We start from the raw sequence: 20,057 nt of genomic DNA, 5'->3' as shown, positions 1-20,057 counted from the left end.
AATTTTCCTATTGTTTTTTCCCTTACTTCCTCTCAGTGTAAGAAATAGTACCCTTTTCACTTGTAGCAATTCAAAGTTACTGTGTTTCCCCGAAAATAAGACCAGGTCTTATAATAAGTTTTGCTCCAAAAGATGCATTAGGGCTTATGTTCAGGGGATGTCATCCTGAAAAATCATGCTAGGGCATATTTTCTGGTTAGATCTTATTTTTTGGGAAACATGGTATGTGAAGTGGTAGTCTCAGCTATTTCTTTAAAGATGGATCTGAGATGTCCCTGACAGCTGGTAATATTTCGGTTTTGTCACTTGATATTCTTGAGATGCTATTTTCTTTTTGGGAGACAAGATCCAAGGAAGAAGCTTATGTTTCTAGCCTCAAGAATGACTGAAAAACCCATACGAACCTTTTTTTTTTTTTTTAACTAAATGTTGTTTTCCCCCCATCCTCCTGATTTTTTTTAAAATAGATTTTATTGGGGAATATTGGGGAACAATGTGTTTCTCCAGGGTCCATCAGCTCCAAGTTCTTGCCAAGTCACCGTTTTCAATCTTTAGTTGCAGGGGGCGCAGCACACTGGCCCATGTGGGAATCGAACTGGTAACCCTGTTGTTCAGAGCTTGTGCTCTAACCAACTGAGCCATCAGGGCCACACTGCCATATGAACCTTTATTCATTAATTTCCTCCCCTTAACAGCTTCTTTACCATTTTCATACCCTTTTTCCTACTAGTGAGGTAAATGATACAGGAATAAAGCAGATAGTCCTTCTGTTTTCTGTAAGAAAGAACCCTTAAGGACCATTTGTTTTTCTTTTTTATTCTTTTAGTGAAGTTCCTATGTATTTTTGTAAATGACTTTTTGAAATTACTTTTTTCTTTTGTATTTAGTATGTCCAAGATTCCTAGAAAAACAAGTCATTCTCATTATAATCAAAGAAATGATAGCTATTTCTTTCCTAGGGAAACAAGTCATTCTTATGTTTTCCTTTCCCAGAACAAGACTTTCTTACAGCGTTTTAGGATTTACTGGGTTCTACAATAAACGGCTATTAAGAAGATTCTCTAACTTAATGAGATGAGCCTCAATTTTTCTCCATGCGTTCCTTTTGTCTGGGATTCAAGAGATTCTTTAGGTTTTGTTTTTCTTTCCTCTGTACTCTGTTTTCCTATTCCAGTGAACCATTGTTTGTCAGCCAGACCCTATTCCCAAATAATTATTCACACTCTTCCTTATGTACTTAACCTTTATTACTTCTTAAATATATGTGTGTGTGTGTGTGTGTGTGTGTGTGTGTGTGTGTATTTATTTATTTATTTTTGCTTTAGCTGTGTCTTTTACCACAGTAAAAGGGAGGGTACGAGAAGGGGAGGGAATCAAACCCTCTGTCTTTCATAATTACAGATAGAATTTGAGCAAGTAACTTATCTGCCTAACTCAGAAACTTCAATCTTTCCTGAAGATGAACCCCATAGGGTTCCATCTCCAGAGGCCTTTTTGATGGGACCACGCTAGATACTAGGATCCTAAATTCTTGCTAGCTGAAAGGGAATTAAACTAACAGTGGCCAGGATTAAAACTTCCTTTGTACTTTAATTCATGTGAGCACTTTATATATATTCCTCATTTAACTTTTAAAACTCTGTGTAGTTGATATTTTGCTCCTTAATCTGAATGTCAGAGGTCATAAACCAGTTAAGTAGCAGAGTTGAAATACAAATCCAAACCTACTTCCAAAGTTCTTGCTGTTTCTAATGTATTTCTGAATCAGCAAATACAGTATTATTTATACAGTATTGTTTAGAAGGGGGTTTGCTTTTATTTTATGCCCCTAGATGTAAAGGTTTATACTTCCATAATTACAGATAGTATTGTATTGTTAAAAGACCATGTTTCTAACTCCATTTGTGCCGCTCCTTATAAGTACAATTTTGAATTTATCTTTTTCTTTATTACATGTGCAGGTGGAGAGTTTTATATAAAATAAGGATTAAAATACTTGCCTAACAGGTTCCCAGGATTTATGTATTAATTAAGTTATACAATACCTGTAATTACTATACATTCCTACGGCAGTGATTTTTCTATCACCACTACCACCATTTGGATGGGAAATTACTTTTGACTTGATTTATTGGATTATTAGGAAATTGGGTTCTTGTTTGAAGTTGTGACATACTCAAAAGCAGGATAAAAAGGTTATCAATTTCTTAAGCATCTCTTACTGGGAATCCTTAACATTTCTTCTGCTCCTTTGGAGAAAACTTTCCTTGGTCCTAATCTGCCATAAATAGATACCTGTGGAAATGAACTATCAGGGATGATTCATTTTCATTTTTAGTGAAACCCAAGTTGCTTGTCAGAAACTTTTTTTTTCGGACACGTTATGTCTAACAACTATACATTCCTTCACTGTGCTCCGTGCTTAAGAATTAGGATAAATTTCCTTAAATGATTTCCTTCTTCACCTAATCCTAGAGTAGGATTAGGAACTAGAGAACCAGACTGTTGTCTTCTAACCGTTTGGGATATATGAATGACTTCTTCCTCCATCTATCCTTTGGAAAGCTTTTGAATTAAAAATAATTTCTATGCTCCAAATGGCATAAGAAAAATAATTTTGGTACTTGCTGTCAGGAATGGATGTATTACCAGAAAAATGAGTTTACTGGCAAGTAATTGGGTTATTTAGTAGTTTCTGAGTTTTCACATAGTACGTTATATATTTCACACAGTACTGATATACCTAAAGAATAGACTTACTTAACTGCTATATATATGCCAGTCTTCTAAATCTGTGATTTTCAAAAAGCATTATTTGCAAGGAACTCTTAAATAAACCAAACAGATAAGACACACGTATATACTTACCATATACTACCTCTGAACTGAGGTTTATAAACTAGAATACTGAACAATAATTAAAATGTGAAATAAAAGTATTATCAAATGTAGATTTCATTTTGTACATTTTAGGCAATAATACTAAACATATAGGTTCTTTTTGTAATGCTTTCCATTCACTTCACTCTTTAATTTTTATTTTGAATATCATCATATATACAGAAACATTGAAATACAAACAAAATAGATATCTAAATCCTTCATTCTAGATTCAGTCATTGTTAACATGCTGTAACATTTGCTTATGTTACATGCTGTACCATTTGTATATGTGTACCATTTGTACTTTTTTTCTTGAATAATTTGAAAGTAAAATCCTGATTATTGCCTTTTTATACTCAGCATTTTTCTTCTTGGGCATTTTCCTACATAATAGCAATGCTATTATTTTTTTTTTAAAGAAATTAAAGAGTCTTGTTAGTCTCTTTTCCAATCTGCGAACGTAGTATATCACTTCATTTATTTAGGTCTCTATTTTCTCTCAGTAATATTTTGTTGTTTTCAGAGGTCTTGCACCCTTTGTTAAATTTATTCCTAAATATTTTATGTTTTTGATGCTATTGTAAATAATTAAAATTTTTTAAAAATTTGCCATTATTTGTTGCTAGTATGGAGAAATTCAATTGTGTTTTTGTTTTGTACTCTGTGACTTTAATTTATTCTAGTAATTTTAATAGATTCATTTGGATCTTTTATGTACACAGTCATGTTATTTTCTTGCCTTATTTTATTGACTAAGAACTTCCAGTACAATGTTGAATATAAATGGTTTCAGTGGACATCTTTGCCTAGTTCCTAATCTTAGAAAGCATTCAATATTTTACCAATAAGTATGATGTTGGCTGCAGAGTTGTTTTTTTCCAAAGGTAGGCTTTGTCTTTTTGAAGAAGTTTCTGTCCCTGGTTTGCTGAGAGTGCTTTTTTTTTTCATGAAATGTTTTTTGTTTTTCAATTTATTGGGGTGACAATTGTTCCCATTGTGTTCACCACTCAGAGTCAGTTCTCCTTCCATCACCATATATTTGATCCCCTTACCCTCACCTCCTTCTCCCCCACCCCCCTTACCCTCTGGTAACCACTAAACTATTGGAGAGTGTTTTTTATTAAGGTGTATTGACTTTTTTGTTAGATGCTTTTTTCTACATCTGTTGAGATGAACAAATGATTTTTTTCTGAAATGTAGTGGAATTCATTGATAATTGAATGTTACACCAACCTTGCATTTCTGTGATAAACTCCACTTGAGCAGTATATATTTTTTATATATTGTTGGATTTAATTTGCTAATTTTTTTTTTTTTTTAAGATTTTATTGGGGAAGGGGAACAGTTTATTGGGGGAACAGTGTGTACTTCCAGGACTTTTTTCCAAGTCAAGTTGTCCTTTCAGTCTTAGTTGTGGAGGGTGCCCCATTCAATTTCAAGTTGTCCTTTCAGTCTTAGTTGTGGAGGGCGCAGCTCAGCTCCAGGTCCAGTGCCCTTGCTAGTTGCAGGGGGCGCAGCCCACCATCCCTTGTGGGAGTAGTAACCAGCAACCTTGTGGTTGAGAGGACTCCAACCTACTGAGCCATCCGGCCAACTGAGCCATCCGGGAGCTCAGAGGCAGCTCAGCTCAAGGTGCTGTGTTCAATCTTAGTTGCAGGGGGCGCTGCCCACCATCCCTTGCGGGACTCCAGGAATTGAACTGGCAACCTTGTGGTTGAGAGCCCACTGGCCCATGTGGGAATCGAACCGGCAGCCTTCAGAGTTAGGAGCATGGATCTCTAACCTTCTGAGCCACTGGGCCGGCCCTAATTTGCTAATTTTTTGTTGAGAGTTTTATGTCTATGTTCATAAGGGATAGAGATCTGATAATTTTTTTTATGTGATAATTTTTGTTTTTCATATTGTCATCAGCTTTTAGTATCAAGGTTATTCTAGTTTCATGAAATGAATTAAGAAATGATCCTTCTTTCTCTATTTTCTGAGTTTAAGATTGGTATTCATTCTCCCTTAAATGTTAGAATTTATCAGTGAAACCATTGTGGCCTGGAGTTTTCTTTGGGGAAATTTTAAAAATTTATATTAATTAAAATTTAAAAATAGTGTAATTTATGTTTTCTGCTCTTGAGTCAGTTTTAGTAAGATATGTATGTGGTGATGTTCCCTCTTTCATTCTTGGTAGTGGTAATTTGTGTTTTCTCTTTATTAGTCAGTCTGTCTAGATGCTTCTCAATTTTATTGATCTGTTCATAAACACATTTGCTTTTATTGATTTTTCTCTAGTGATTTTGTCTTTTCTTTGATCAATTTTCACTCTTCATTTCCTTTCCTCTACTTGACTTGTCTTTAATTGGATCATCTTTCACTCTGCATGCCTGCTCCTTAAAAGGCTTTCTCTCTCCTCACTCTTGCCCTTCCCAGAGGTAAACTGGTGTTGCTTGTTACCCAGTGCTTTCAAGATTGGTAGAGGAGAGGGGATAGAAATGTTCTTTGTTGTGCTTTAGCCTCTCTCTCAGATTGTGTGCCAGGACCTTTGCTCTTGATCTGCCCAATTTCCAGTCATCCTCCTGGGCCCCCAGTGGAGGTCTGTGGAAGAGTTCCTGTGAGTCAGTGCAAACTGTCTGGGACTCCCAGGGGTTTTATACTGTCAAGTTATCCTGTAGTCAGCCTTAAGCTATTGCTTATAATTTGGTTTTCTTCTTTCTTGTTTGTATGACAGCAGAATCTTCCTCTTGGCTCTGCCACAGGTGAACCTTTTTCTGACATGCTGTTTCTGTTTGGCAGTATCTGTCTATCCCTGGAATTCACACTACTTTGATTATCTTTCGACATTAGCTCTTTGATGAATTCAAGAAAAATTTTGGGTAATTTAGACGTGTTTTGTTTAATTGTCAGTGTTTTAGGATTTTTCCAAATACCTTGTTGTTACTGACTTTTGGTTTAATTCCATTGTGGCCAGAGAACATACTCTGTATATTTTGGATTCTTTTAAATGTATTGTATTTTGCCATGTGTAATGCGCACACACGTTTTTGGTCCAAACTTTCAGTGGAAAAAAATCTTTTCGTTTTAATTTTTTAATTCAAATTTTTACTTGTTTACATTTAGGTACTTGTTTTTTGTATTATAAAGGAATTTTAGCATTTATTTTTTTTAACATATTATGGTACAAGAAATTTTATATAACAAGTAATTACAAAACACAACAACAGATACAAGGTATAAGAAATTTTATGTACTGGTAACAAATTTACAATATTTACACATCATAGAAGGCCAAGAATTCTTCGCCAATGCAAGTTCGTCCTAAGTTCAACAAAACGGATTATTGTATTCTTGGGTATTATTTTGTATAAAAAATACCATTGTTGATTTCTAGAGTTACACTTTTAACTCATAAGCATAAGTAAAAGAATTAAAAACATTTATATAGATATAGAATTACTACTACTCATGTATAAATGCATCCTTATTTTTCCCTCACAAATTTGGGCAAAAAAGTGCACATTATACACGGGAAAATACAGTATTCATTAAGACTTGCGTTATGGTCCAGGATACTGTGTTTTAGTGAATGTTCCATGTGTAATTAATTACTGGGTGGAATAATCTATGATAGTTCAAGTTGGTTGAAATTGTTGTTTAAATCTTCTGTACTTAACTGATTTTATTTTTTTTCTATCAGTTACCGAGAGAGGTGTTAAAATTTCCAACTACGATGGTGATTCTGTTGATTTTCTCTTCATATATTTTGAAGCGCTGTTATTTGGGATTGTTAAGACTTCTCGATAAATTATTCCTCTTATTGTTATGAAGTGTGTCTTTTTTCCTCTGGAAATGCTTGTCTTGAAGTCTTTTTTAACAGTAGCCTCCCAGTTGCTGCTTTCTGTTGGGGTGTACACTTAAGGTTTAAGAGTTAGCCAGAAATGTGGGGAGAATTTGCATACAGATTTTGTGGCTTCACTCTCCGGGTTTCTTTCTGAAAATTTTTTTTCCCCTCACCGTCGGCCATGTAGGCAGCCTCAATCTCTGACCTATGACTCCCCTGTCAGGTAAAACTGCTGCTTTCTGCTTGCGTTCTATCTCCTGTCCCTCATGTTGAGTTGGAAGTGCTCTCATGGGAAAAAAAATGTGGATCTCACATGTGCTTTCTTTCTTTCAGATATTATGTTCATTCCTGTTTCTGCCTGCTTTTGGTTGATCTCCAGTGTTTTTTAATAGCTGGTTTTTAATATGTTGTCCAGAGTTTATAATTGTTATTGTCAGGAGGCTTAGTCTGATATAAGTATTCTGCCATATATAGCAACAGAACCCCTCTAGTCTCTCTTAATGAGGAACAACCACCTTTTGTTTTTAATCCCATTACGTTGACTTTTTGGAGAGTCCTGGCCCATCTTCTTATAAAAGTCTTACAATCAGGGTGTTTGTCTGATTGTTTTCTTAGAGTGATGTTTAACTGTTCCTCAATCATTTCTATTTCCTGTAAACTGGAATTTAGATCAAGAGACTTGATTGGATTCAGGGTAAACATTTCTCTGCTTCATCAATGATGCCTGTATTTCTTGTTACATTATATCAAAAGGATAATAATATTTGATTGTCCCAGTATTGGTGATGATTTGTTTGATTATTCAGTTAATGTGGTTCTCTCCACTGTAAAGATTTGTTTTTCCCTTTGTAATAAGTAGGCAATTTCTAGGGGGATAATTTGCATTCCCTTCATTTTTCACATCCTACTTAAATGTCACTTCTTTATTCCAATCAGATGCCAGTACAGAGTGATACTTAAGCATTAGCTGTTCTTTTCGTTAGTAAGTCCCATTCCCCAACCAGAAGTCCTCCTAGTTTCTAGTTTATATATCGTATGTACTGGGGGTGCCAAAAAATTGTATATAAGTGGACACTTTGGTCAATGTTGCTCAAGCAGTAGTTCACCATAATCAGAAGTATCTGGACGCTGATGGTAACCACTTTGAGCACCTCTTGTAATTGCACAAGTCAAACGTGACTTGTGTTGATTTTTTGTTATCGGTATATATGATTACAATTTTAGCAGTTTTTTTCCTTTCTTAAAATGTGTATAGATTTTTTTGGCACCCTCTGTGTATTTTAGTGGCATGTATCTCATACTTTGGTGGTTACATAAATATTTTTCTTTTTTTATTGAGATTGAGGTACTGAATGCATATATCACATCTTGTAAGTCTGCGTTTCCCATAGCACTACACTAACATTTTGCATAGAGTAGGCACTAAGTAAATTATTTTTTATAACGAGAGAAAATTGGCTAAGAAATCTCAAGTCTTTTTCTATTAAAACATTTTTTAATCTCTGTCTTAAGTATTGGTTAAGTTTAATGTTAATTCTACTTTTTTTTTGTAGGTAAATGAGAAAACGGGGCAGATTATACAATATGATAAATTTTATATACATGAAGTACAAGAATTGCTAGATATAAGGAATGATTATATCAACTGGGTTCAACAGCAGGCCTATGGAATGGTATGTTTCCTGTTGCATTTTGTGATTTCATTTTTATGTATCATTTGTTCTAATATAAATGAAACAATTGCTCAGTTTTGAAATACCAAAGTTTTTTCAAGGCTTTAATCCAGAGCTTATTTTTTAAATAAAAACATTGCAAAGGACCAGCTGCATATTATGCAATATTTATAAATCAACATTCTACTCTTATACTAAAGCCAAACAAAAGAGACAGATTATACTTTTCTAAAGAAAAATGCAAGTGTGACACAGATTTATAACTCATTTGTTTTCCATGTAGTTGCTTCTTAATTCATTAATGTTGAGAATACCGAAGTCCCTGATACTGAAACTCTAAGAAGGTATTACTATTGTGAGATGAGTGCCTCAGAACTACCAGAAGAGAGCCCTAGGACCATTGATTCTATTTTTGATTCCCCCCCTTTTATGTGTTCAATTTTATTTCAGATTTTTGATGTCCATTCACTTGTCTATGTACTTCTTTTCATATGGCTAAATCTCTAATATACTGGACCATTAATGTCCCATTAAAATAATAGCACAGTTTTATAAAACTTGAATTAGGTATGTAATTTTTAATAGAGAAATGAGTAAGCAGCTAGATGTAAAACAGTTAGTTTTAATACTCTTGCTAACCATTGTAGTATACTCGAGGCCAGCTTTTCCAACCCGAAAGCAGATAATTTAAGCAATAGGTTTATATGTAGCAGTTGTGGAAAGGGGAGCAGCCTTTCAGTGCTTGCTAGGCACCAGCTGCAAGCTCCTTGTGGCTAGGCACTCTGTCAGTTTATTCACCAGCACCTCTAATAGTATCTGGAATAAATCAAGTAGGCACTAAAAAAGTACAGTAGTTTTTGAATGGTAATGTGGTTAGTGCATGCCATTTTTAGGATACTCTCACTTACAGAAATCAGGTCACTTCTGGAATATCTTTTGCTTCCTTCCCTAGGTACTTGGGTTAGATTGGGAGAGACTTGTTGATTTTTTATTTTTCCTTAGAATCATTCGGAAGCTAGGTCAAGTTCACAGCCATTGTTTAGAATAAGGTTTACTCATTTGCTCATTCAACAATTATTTATTGAGAATCCCCTATGTAATAGGCACTTTTTTAGGTATTAGAGATACAGTGATGAACCAGACAGATAAGGGCCCTGTTCCAACGGAACTTATAATTTAGTGGATAAGATGGACAGTAATCAGATAAAGTAAAAAATATTAGTTAATAATAGGTACTATATAGAGAATTGAAAAAAGAGAATATAATAAAAACTATGGTTTCGTGCAATTGGGTAATCAGAAAAGTCTGTCCAATGAAGTATGAGCTGTAATCTAAATGACAAGAAGCAGTCGTATGAGATCAGAGTAGAGAGAATTTCAGGACAAATGAACACCTAGTAAAAGACCTTGGGTGAGAATAAACTTGACATGTTTGATTGAAAGAGGCTAGTATGGCTAGAATATGGGAATGGGAAGAGTTCTAGAAAAGGATCAGAGAAATGGACAGGTGCCCAGTCATGGAGGTATTGTAAATTAAGATCGGGAACTTGGATTTTATCTGAAGTATGTGGTAAGCCATTGAAGAGTGGTAAGCAGGGTGGAATACAATGTGATTTATATTTTAAAATCATCACTCTGTTGGCTCTGTGGGGAATGGAGTGAGGGGAATGGAACAAAAATGAAAGGGAGAATAGTTAGAAGACTTTTTTAGTAGATTAGGGAAGATAAAATGATTAATTTGACTAGAATGGTGGTTGTACAGATGGAAGAGGGAAATGGACTTGGAATATCTCTTGGAGGTAAAAGGGACAAGAATTGCTGATGGATTGGATATGAAATGAGGAAAGGAGAGACAACAAAGGAGATTAAGGAGTGGCAGGTAAGGTAACAGGAAAACTAGGAGAGAGTTGGGGAAACCAAAATTAAAAAGTGAAGGAGAGACTGTTTACGTTTGTTTTTAGGATGAGATGCAGTATTCATTTGGCCTTCACTCATCAAACACATCATTTATGTATGTGAAATCCTAGATAGACATGGAGATCCTGTTGGTGCCAGTTTGATTATTATTATAACTATTGCAACTCTTGGAGTTTCATGGGAAAATAAATGCATTATCTTAATTTTAGATTTTTAAATCAATTTTTTAAAATTAATGGTATAAAAACATAAAATTAAAAATCCTTCCACAACACTTAGAGATCCCTAAGAATACATTCCCCAGGGATCTGCAAGCCGGTTTTAGAAACATTATCCTAGAGAGTCATTTCCTCCTGTATCGCTGTGAATGCGATCAGATGACCTTTGATATCTGAATTTATATCTAATATATAGGTCACAAACTACTTTCATTCTGAGCAAATTAAGTGAAATGCTAGTCTAATAGGATTTTTTAGTTAGCAGTAATCTTGTGCTACATGGAGAAGCTATGGCTTGAATGTTTGCTTTTAAGTTTGGCCGGCTTGTATCCAAACTCTGCTTGGTATGTAGCTGTGGTGATATCAAGTTGAATTTCCTGCAGAACTATTTCAGTGCTACCGGTACTGTTTTCTGGTAAAGAGAGATAGTAGAGGACCATTTTCCTGTTTCTTGGCTTTTCCTCTTTATTTCTCATTCTCTCCAGATCTGTTATATGGTTGGTATACTTGAGAATTGCTCTCTATTACTCTACTCTTTTAACCACTTGCTTTTCCTTTATTTATAGACAGTGATATTAATTAGGTGGTTTTGGCAATAGAAGCTTGTTACACGTTTAATTTTTTTAGTGGGTTTAATATCATATCTTAGAAATCAGAATCTTGAATCCATGATTTGGGGTCTTCTAATCTCTCTCTGGGAATAGAAGGCTGGCAGTTCACTTTGAATATCTTTGACTATGCAACTCTTAATTAGTTCACTAATTTATATTATGACATTTAACCTCACACTACCTTTCTTTGAGAGAGTTCAAAGCCCTTTCACATTTCACATTTACACATAACTATAAAGACTTTTTTCCTGTGACTTTTTAATAAAGTTCATACTTGTATTACTAGTCTTAACTGAGTGGAATATTATGTTGTCCCTGTAAGTGAAGTTTTAAAGAATCTATCCTAAAGGTACTCCCATGCTGTTTTGTGATGATACAGATGTGTGGATAGGTATTCGTGTGCACATATACATGTGTGTACATATGTATGTATGTGTATATACAGGGGATGCCAAAAAAATGTAAACACTTTAAGAAAAAAACTGTTAAAATTGTAATACTCAATATATACCGAAAATAAAAGACGAATACAAGTCACATTTGACTTTTGCAATTACAAGAGGTGCTCAAAGTGGTTCCATCAGCGTCCAGACATGTTTGATTACAGTGAACTACTGCTTGAGCAACATGGACCACAGTGTCCACTTGTATACGTTTTTTTGGCAGCCCTGGTATATACACATCTTGAAATAATTCCATTGCATCATTGTGAAGTTTTAAAAATTCTTTGATAGAATATAATTACTATGAATCATAAGAAACATGTTTATAAATTATATTTATATATGTATTTACACACATATCACTTTACCTTGTTCTAAATACTGTAAGGAAACTATTTTACCTTTATTATATTTGTCATTGTGCCACAATCTGTTGAGATTTTTTTCTCCATTTACTTTCTTTCCCAGTTAGGATTTTAAGATTCCATCAGGTATACACTTTCTTGGTCCCTAACCATTAACAACTAATTGTTGAAATTTTTTGCTTTCCTTATAATATCCTTTTGTACTGCTGAGGCTTCTAACTTCATCTCATTGCCTTCCATTTTACTATCCTTTTTTACCCTTTTTCCCTTTACATGTTTTCATGAAGTTCATATAGCATTTTAAACTATTAAAAACTTTTCAAACATTTTGTAAAGGTTAACCAAGTGTTAAAAATTGAGGACTATTTTCTCCATTTGCCAGGTCGAGAAACTGAGCCATAAAATTATTTGTTCAAGACCGAGTTAGGCTAGGATTAGTTTCCCTATTCTACCTAAATTCTGCAAATGGGGTACTTAGTTGCTAAAACCAAATTTCATTTATGTTGAGGTCTCAATTATTTTATGATCACAGGGTACTTGAAACAAAGGTCTCACATTTATAAATATCAATGTATAAGGTGCATGTGGAAAGGGTAAGTTTTGTATATGTATTTTGTTCTACTTCATTAATTCAATATGCTGCTGTAGCAAAAATATATGAAATGCTACTTTGAATAGAAATAGTTAAATTTGAACACTAACATTGCTCTTTCCATATTATTGTTACATTCTGCACTGCTGTCTTAGGATGTCAACCATGGATTAACTGAGGTAAGTTTGGTGTAATAAAGTCTCATGTCCAGAGTAATATATACTCTATTTTGTCTTAAGTGATAGGAGAGCCAAAGGTTCCTCATTTGTGTGACTTTAAAACTTATCTATCTATATATCTATCTATAGACAGATATATCTATATGTGCATATGATTATTTATAAAAATGAATTTGTGACTTTAAAACATATACAGAAATTGCCAAAAAAATGTATATACTTTTTAAGAAAGGAAAACTATTAAAATTGTAATACTCAGTATATACCAATAACAAAAGAGTACAAGACATATTTGACTTCTGCAATTACAAGAGGTGCTCAAAGTGGTTACCATCAGTGTCCAGAGACTTCTGATTATGGCAAACTACTGTTTGAGCAACGTTGACCAAAGTGTCCACTTGTGTACATTTTTTTGGCACCCCCAGTATTATACGTATATGCATATGATTATTTATAAAAATGAATGCATAGAAATTTCTTAAGAAAATTAAAACCTGTTTTAATTTAATATTACACCTGTATGATACCTTTCAACAGTATTTGCTCCTAAAAATCTTCCAGCATAAAATACAATGTGTTCTCAGAATATAAAAAAGTAAACTTTTAAAATTGACAAATGCCTATGCAATAAGCCAGAAATATTTTATGTTAGAGAAGTAAATGATCTTCAATTTTTAAACTAATAATCATTACTCGATGGTTATAAAATTAAGCAAACTCGTTAAGTATGATCATCTTCCTCACTTTGTCTAAGGTACTGTCTTAATATATATAATTCTAGCACTTTGGTTTACATAGTCAGCAATCCTAAACCATCTTTTTAACAATTGGGAATGTTGTAGTTATTCTTTTATATTTATGTGATAGACTAGGTTTCGTTGTGTTGACTTGATTTTTCTCTAACACTTGAACCAATGAATCGTTTGGAATTAGCTTCAAATTATAGGCCCCTAAGATTATGTGTTTTCCCATCCTCAAATAGAAGTAGCATAAAAAATTACGAAATAAGAGTTTTGGAACCAAAGGGGACTTTAGAAATCATCTCAATCTTTTAGCGTTTCAGAGTTGTAAAATGACTTTCTACCATTAATAGCTGGTTAGTGACACAAATACAGGATGGAGGTAAAAACTATCATATTAAAAATAATGAGAATGATAATTTATTGTAAGGTTAATATAACTCAGCAAGTTGTCTTATACATTGAAAACAAAGAGTTGATAGTCTCATTGTATTCTATGCTGATTGGAGACTACTGGATTACTTTGGTTTTGGTGGCCATAGTTAAGAGAAAGTTAGACAAATTGAAATACATTTAAAAGGAGACAATTAGGATGAAGAACTGGAAACCATATTTTTTTTATCAGAATGGCTGGGAAAACTGGGAGTGTTTAGTGTGGAAAACAGACAACTTAGAGAAAGAGCGTGAGGACTTGAAATATTTAATCCATATATGCTTCCCTGCAGAGGCAAAATGAAAATTGAAATACAAAACGGAGTGATGCATAGTGATGTATAGAAATGCAGGTTCACACTTAATACAAAGAACTTTCTAAGCACTTAAGAAATGGGTTTCATGGTGCATTAAGTTTTGAAGGAAAACCTTATAATGGGTTCTGTGTCAGGGCTGGCACAAAATTACTGCCTTGTTGGGCAGATGGTAGGAATACATCTTCAACTGCAAGAATCTGTGACTGGCAGTTCATAGCTCTTTGTATTTCTCTGCACTGTTAAAACACTTAGCACTCAATCACTATATTACCTGCTAGGATAAATAATTATAAGGTGACTAATATATAATGCGTGTAATAATAGATCAGTTCTCCCAACTTTAAAGGTTGATGGAGCATAATACTAGTACTGGTACTTATTTTGTGTATTGAATGAACAGAAAGTTGGGTTCATGGTGTTGGTACCCTAATGACATGCAGTAAATGCTGAATGAAAAAGATTGCTTATCATTGGCCTCTGCTGCTAGAGTAGCCCTAATACATGAGATCTGAGTACTGTATTTAACTTGGAGGTCCCCAATTTTAGAATAAATTTGCAGCCTGCTTCACTGAAACTTGGGAGTTAATATATAAAGCAAAAGATACTTGTAATTTACCATGTAGTGGACTCTCTCAAGTACTATATAATTTCCTCCTAAAATTTGGAATTGCGTTATTCCAATGCCTCATCTAATTATCAGTAAAAATTCTATACAGGCATACCTCATTTTAGTGTGCTTCACAGTTGTTGCCTTTTTTTTTTCTTTTTACAAAATGAAGGCAAGACCCTTTAACAAAAAGATTATGACTTGCTTTATTGCAATATTTGCTTTATTTCAGTAGTCTGGAACTGAACCCAGAACACATTCGAGGTATGCCTGTATTTGGACATAAACAAAGTTTTATTTATAATTCCTGAATAACACACAATGAATAAATCAAGAATGTTACCAATTTTTCAAGAAGTGACAGTACCTACTACAAGAAATATAATCATAAACCAATTTGTACTAATAAGTTAATTTTTTAATTCCAGTTGGCAGATATCCCTGTTACAATCTGCACATATCCATTTGTATTTGACGCCCAAGCAAAAACTACTCTGTTACAAACAGATGCAGTCTTACAGATGCAGGTAAATTATTGTATAATACCAATGTGATTTAAGAGTGATTTTTTTGAATTGTTTCTGTGATGTTTTTAAAAAGTAAATTTGCAACTTGCTTATAATCAATAACCTTTGGGGACATTTTGTACCTGTGTGATTGGTTTTTGCAAAGTACATTTGGTACCTAGAAATAGGACTATTGCATGTGAATTCTTATGATGGCTACTTATATATATTGAAATGAAAATAGAATGATTTAGCCTTGAATCATTTTATATCTAAAAAGTGATATAAGCCTCTTTCCTTACAGAAATATACAAGCTTTATAAACATTACTAGTTTACTTGATAAAATGTTGGTTTGTTTCAAATCTTGCTTCATTGTGTATTCCCTCTTTATATACTTGGTGAAAAGATGGAAATGACTAGAGATGAAATGATGTTAAAGTATGAGGCATTTGGTCACTTGTTAAGAGGATTATGAAATTTCCTTGAAAGTTTTAGTAAAAAAAGTTTTAGGTTGGTGCAAAAGTAGTTGCGGTTTTTGCAATTATTTTTAACCTTTTAATCCACAATTACTTTTTAAAAAAATTTTACTGGGTAATATTGGGGAATAGTGTGTTTCCCCAGGGCCCATCAGCTTCAAGTTGTTGTCCTTCGATCTTAGTTGCAGGGGGCACAGCCCACTATCCCATGTGGGAATTGGCAACCTTTTTGAGAGCTCTCGCTCTAACCAATTGAGCCATCCGTCTGCCCCTAAACTGCAATTACTTTTGCACCAATCGGATATTTTCCTGAGGTTGGTTGTCTCCTGCTCCTCCCTCTTCTTTCTCTCCACACTCCCTATGTTTTATGTTAAACATTATTTCATTTATAATGAGGATTTTTAAAACTACATTATGACTTTGAAGGAATAAGTAGGTTTGTTTTATCATTTCAACCTATAAACAAAAAAGTTTATGAATTTCTTTCTCTGGTGCAGAATAACTGTAGAGACTGAGGACCAAGAAAAGGATGGAGAAGAGACCTTTGGCACTCAGTATTCTGAAATTGCTTTAAAAATATCACCCCCCACCCCATGTTGATAGCTGTTTTCATTCTTTTAAAATAAATGCATTTGGTATTCTAAATCCCTCCAGATATTTAAATGATAGATACTAGTGGGAATTTTAGAGATGTATTTATTTCCATTTTTATCAACAGAAGAAATAAATACTTTTGTAAGGTTCTATACTAACAGCAGCTAGTAAACCAGTTTTTTGGTAACCTTTGTTAAAAGAGTAAGTTAATCACTTGGTGCATTTAATATAGGATATTCCATTTTAGAACAAGAACTCAGGGAAACCATAGGAAAAGAACAAATGATAAAAGCCCAATGATTGGTTTGTGAGCTCGTAATGGTGATTACTCTTCTAAATGAATTTCTGTAATACCAGGCTGTTCCTTATTCTCTGTAGAGGTTTATTTTAATGCTGTTTTCTTTCTTTCCTCTCCATCCGAGTTATTTTTTGAGAAACAGTTTGTCAGTATTCCAATTTATCAGTATTGTATAGTTCCATGCTTACTTAGCTTCATGGTATGTTTGGTTATACATTAATATTAAAAAATGCAAAAGGATACTCTATGCTTAAAATGCAGTTTATACTGTATTTATACTGTACTAGATACAGTGATGGATGCTATATGAATTTAGTAGTATAGGAATTATTATAGAGATTGTAGGATATCTAATTAATAGATAGAGGTTGGCTTATTTAGTCACAGTAGCTTCTTTGTTGCATTGCTATTAAAATTTTCATCTTTTGTTTTCTAGATGGCTATTGACCAGGCTCACAGACAGAATGTCTCCTCTCTTTTTCTCCCAGTGATTGAGTCTGTGAATCCCTGTTTAATTCTAGTGGTACGTAGAGAAAATATTGTAGGAGATACAATGGAAGTCCTTAGGAAAACAAAGAATGTAGACTACAAAAAGCCGCTCAAGGTAATTTGATGTTTTCTGTTGTAGAATTGGGACTTTTATTTTTAAAAAATATTTAATGTTTTCCTGTTTACATTTAGTGTACTTTGAAAATTAACAAAATTATATTTTTTTAAAAATTTAAACTATCAATTACTGAGCATTGATTCATAATCACGTTATAGGTTCTTCATTTCTTTATGTTCAGTGTTTGCATTATGCTATTTTAGGTTATTTTTGTTGGAGAAGATGCTGTTGATGCAGGAGGAGTACGTAAAGAATTTTTCTTGCTCATCATGAGGGAATTACTGGACCCTAAATATGGCATGTTTAGGTATTATGAAGATTCCAGACTCATTTGGTTTTCTGATAAGGTAAAAAGCCCAACAATCTAAATTACTTATATGTATATACCTATGTATGTATACCTATATGTATCAAGTTTATTCAGTAAATCAGAGTGTTACTGAATTCCTAACATATTTGATTCAGAACTCTGTTTTATTTCACTTTGAAAAAAATCATTTTATTTATTTATTTATTTATTTATTTATTTATTTATTTATTTATTTATTTATTTATTTTTACTTTTTAAAAATTAGTTTTAGGTATACAAAGCAATATAATAGTTAAACATTTACACCCCTCACAGTGATAACCTTCCTAATCTGTTACCCCTCTGACATCGTATATAGCTGTAACTGTACCACTGACTATATTTTCTATGCTGTACTCCACATCCCCTGACTATATGTATATTTAATTATAGTTGACATTCGATATTACCTAGCTTCACTTTCAGATGTACAGTACAGTGGTCAGGCATATCTACACAGTCCGTGAAGTGAAAAATCATTAATTTTACACTGAGCCATGAAAACACATTGAGGCTTAGCACACATTTCAAATTAGCAAATTAAAGTAAGGAATGGTCAGCCTGAAAATGATGTTGACTATCCTTCTGCTAATTTAGATTTGAGGATTGTAATACTTACCAGATTAACTTTTCATCTAGGAAAAATTAGTTTATTATTATGGGTTATTGATTTTTCTACCTTTAACACTTCGGGCAAACTACAGTCCATGAGCTAAATTCTTCCTAGCACATGTTTTTGTAACAAAATCATGCCCACTAATTTACTGATTGTCCATGGCTGCTTTCTAGCTGCAACTGGTAGAGGCAGAGTTGAATAGTTAAGACAGAGACCCTATAGCCAAAAAGCCTAAAATATTTGCCATTTGTCCCTTTATTGAAAATGTTTGCTGATCCCTGATACAGAGAGTATAAGTGTAATGAATGGTTCAGTTTGTAGAAATCTTGAGTTGAAAGAAATTTGAATAGAATATTTACTATTGGTCCTAAAAACTTGAATGTACTATTTATTCATTCTTCCAGGAGACTGGCTCTATTTTTGTGATGTTAGCAGTCATTGATGATTGGTGCATAGACTTGTTAATTTATTAGGGGTTGCAAAATGGTACTACTCTAATCCTCCCCCAACTCCCCCATTTTATTAGCTTAGATACTTCTACAAACTTCTCCTTATCGACTATTTAGTTCCCTAGTAGAACAGTTTATAGGGGGAAAGATCTTCTCTCTTTAGATTTTTCCAAAAAAATGAATGTGTTCAATAGCATACTCCAGTGGTGACAATTGTTTTTTGGTTTCGTTTATGGATTCAAACATATTTGATGTTTTTCAGTCCATTGCAGTTACTATCTTTATTGATGCTCATATTATCCCATCTTTGTCGAGGCAGAGCTGTTCAAGTTGGTACCTGAGTCCTTTGACAAAAACCTCAGTACTCTTTGGTAGCTTCTTTGCTGCCTACTATACTTGGTATGATAAAATGTCGTAGACTTACATATTTACAGGCTAACAATACCAACATTTCCACCAATATTATGATAACTGAAAATAGTTTAAAAAAACCAAAAACTGTTGTGTAGTTTTTTTTTTTTGTCCTGTGGGTATATCCCCGAAGAGATACACAGTCAAATAACAGTATATTGATTTATCACTTGAAATTGTTATGCTATGTATTGTTACACCAGCAAGAGGATACACATTTTGGTTTTGGTTTTTAGGGATTGCTTGTTTAAATTTAATGTAGTTTTATGATTATGTAAAGCATTTATGTAGTTCCAAAGTCAAGTCTACAAAATAAGATAGCTAAAAGAAGTCTAGCTTCTGTCTCTACACTCCCCTCCTTATTTTCTCCCTCCTCCTGTAGTTGATCGTTTTAAAAGAAATACTGTGTTTATTATTTTAAAAAATAAATATACGTACATAAATAGCAGTGTATATACTAATGTCAGTTTCTTGGTTTTGACCATGGTTATTTAAGCTGTTATTATTGGGGAAAACTGTGTGAAGGGTACATTCCCTCTGTATTATTTGTGCAATTTCTTATGAGTCTTAAAGTATTTTAAAATAAAGAAATGGTGTATTATACGTTTTTTTCTCCATCAAGAAAGGGTATTTTATTTTACATGTGAAATTGAAGCATGTTCACATGTTGTGATTAATTATTCAAAGTAGAAAATCAGTACACAGAAGGGAATATCAATTGCAGGAGCAAGATCCTAAAGTTGTGAAGAATGGATGGAGTTTAGTATACTAGTGGAGGATTGACTGTAATTAGACACATAGATCCATAATATCAGGAGGGAAAGCCAATTATATATGTAAGTACAAATCTCTTGATAGATTTGATGATGGGAGGTTGTGAAAATTCTTTTAGAATTATTTTTACTTTGCAGTGAAATAAGATGGCGAGGTCATTAGAGGGTTATGA

At 33.5% G+C, this 20,057-nt stretch overlaps 1 protein-coding gene across 6 annotated transcripts in view; it reads left to right on the top strand.

Moving 5' to 3' along the window:
* HERC4 (HECT and RLD domain containing E3 ubiquitin protein ligase 4) overlaps positions 1 to 20,057 on the top strand; it is a 108,395-nt gene that overhangs the window by 66,121 nt on the left and 22,217 nt on the right. For 4 of the 6 annotated variants that reach the window (XM_081075331.1, XM_081075333.1, XM_081075332.1 and 1 more), the window contains 5 exons: positions 8,263 to 8,382; positions 12,684 to 12,707; positions 15,232 to 15,330; positions 17,116 to 17,283; positions 17,490 to 17,633. In XM_081075331.1, the coding sequence (XP_080931457.1) occupies positions 8,263 to 8,382; positions 12,684 to 12,707; positions 15,232 to 15,330; positions 17,116 to 17,283; positions 17,490 to 17,633 (555 nt within the window). The remainder of the gene's footprint in view (positions 1 to 8,262; positions 8,383 to 12,683; positions 12,708 to 15,231; positions 15,331 to 17,115; positions 17,284 to 17,489; positions 17,634 to 20,057) is intronic. The other 2 variants (XM_081075334.1, XM_081075335.1) reach the window with 1 other exon arrangement.

Source organism: Rhinolophus hipposideros (genome assembly GCF_964194185.1).
Source record: "Rhinolophus hipposideros genome assembly, chromosome: 15".
Classification (NCBI taxonomy): domain Eukaryota; kingdom Metazoa; phylum Chordata; class Mammalia; order Chiroptera; family Rhinolophidae; genus Rhinolophus; species Rhinolophus hipposideros.
Note: the sequence above shows the minus strand (reverse complement) of the source record. Positions and strands in the feature narration are given on the sequence as shown.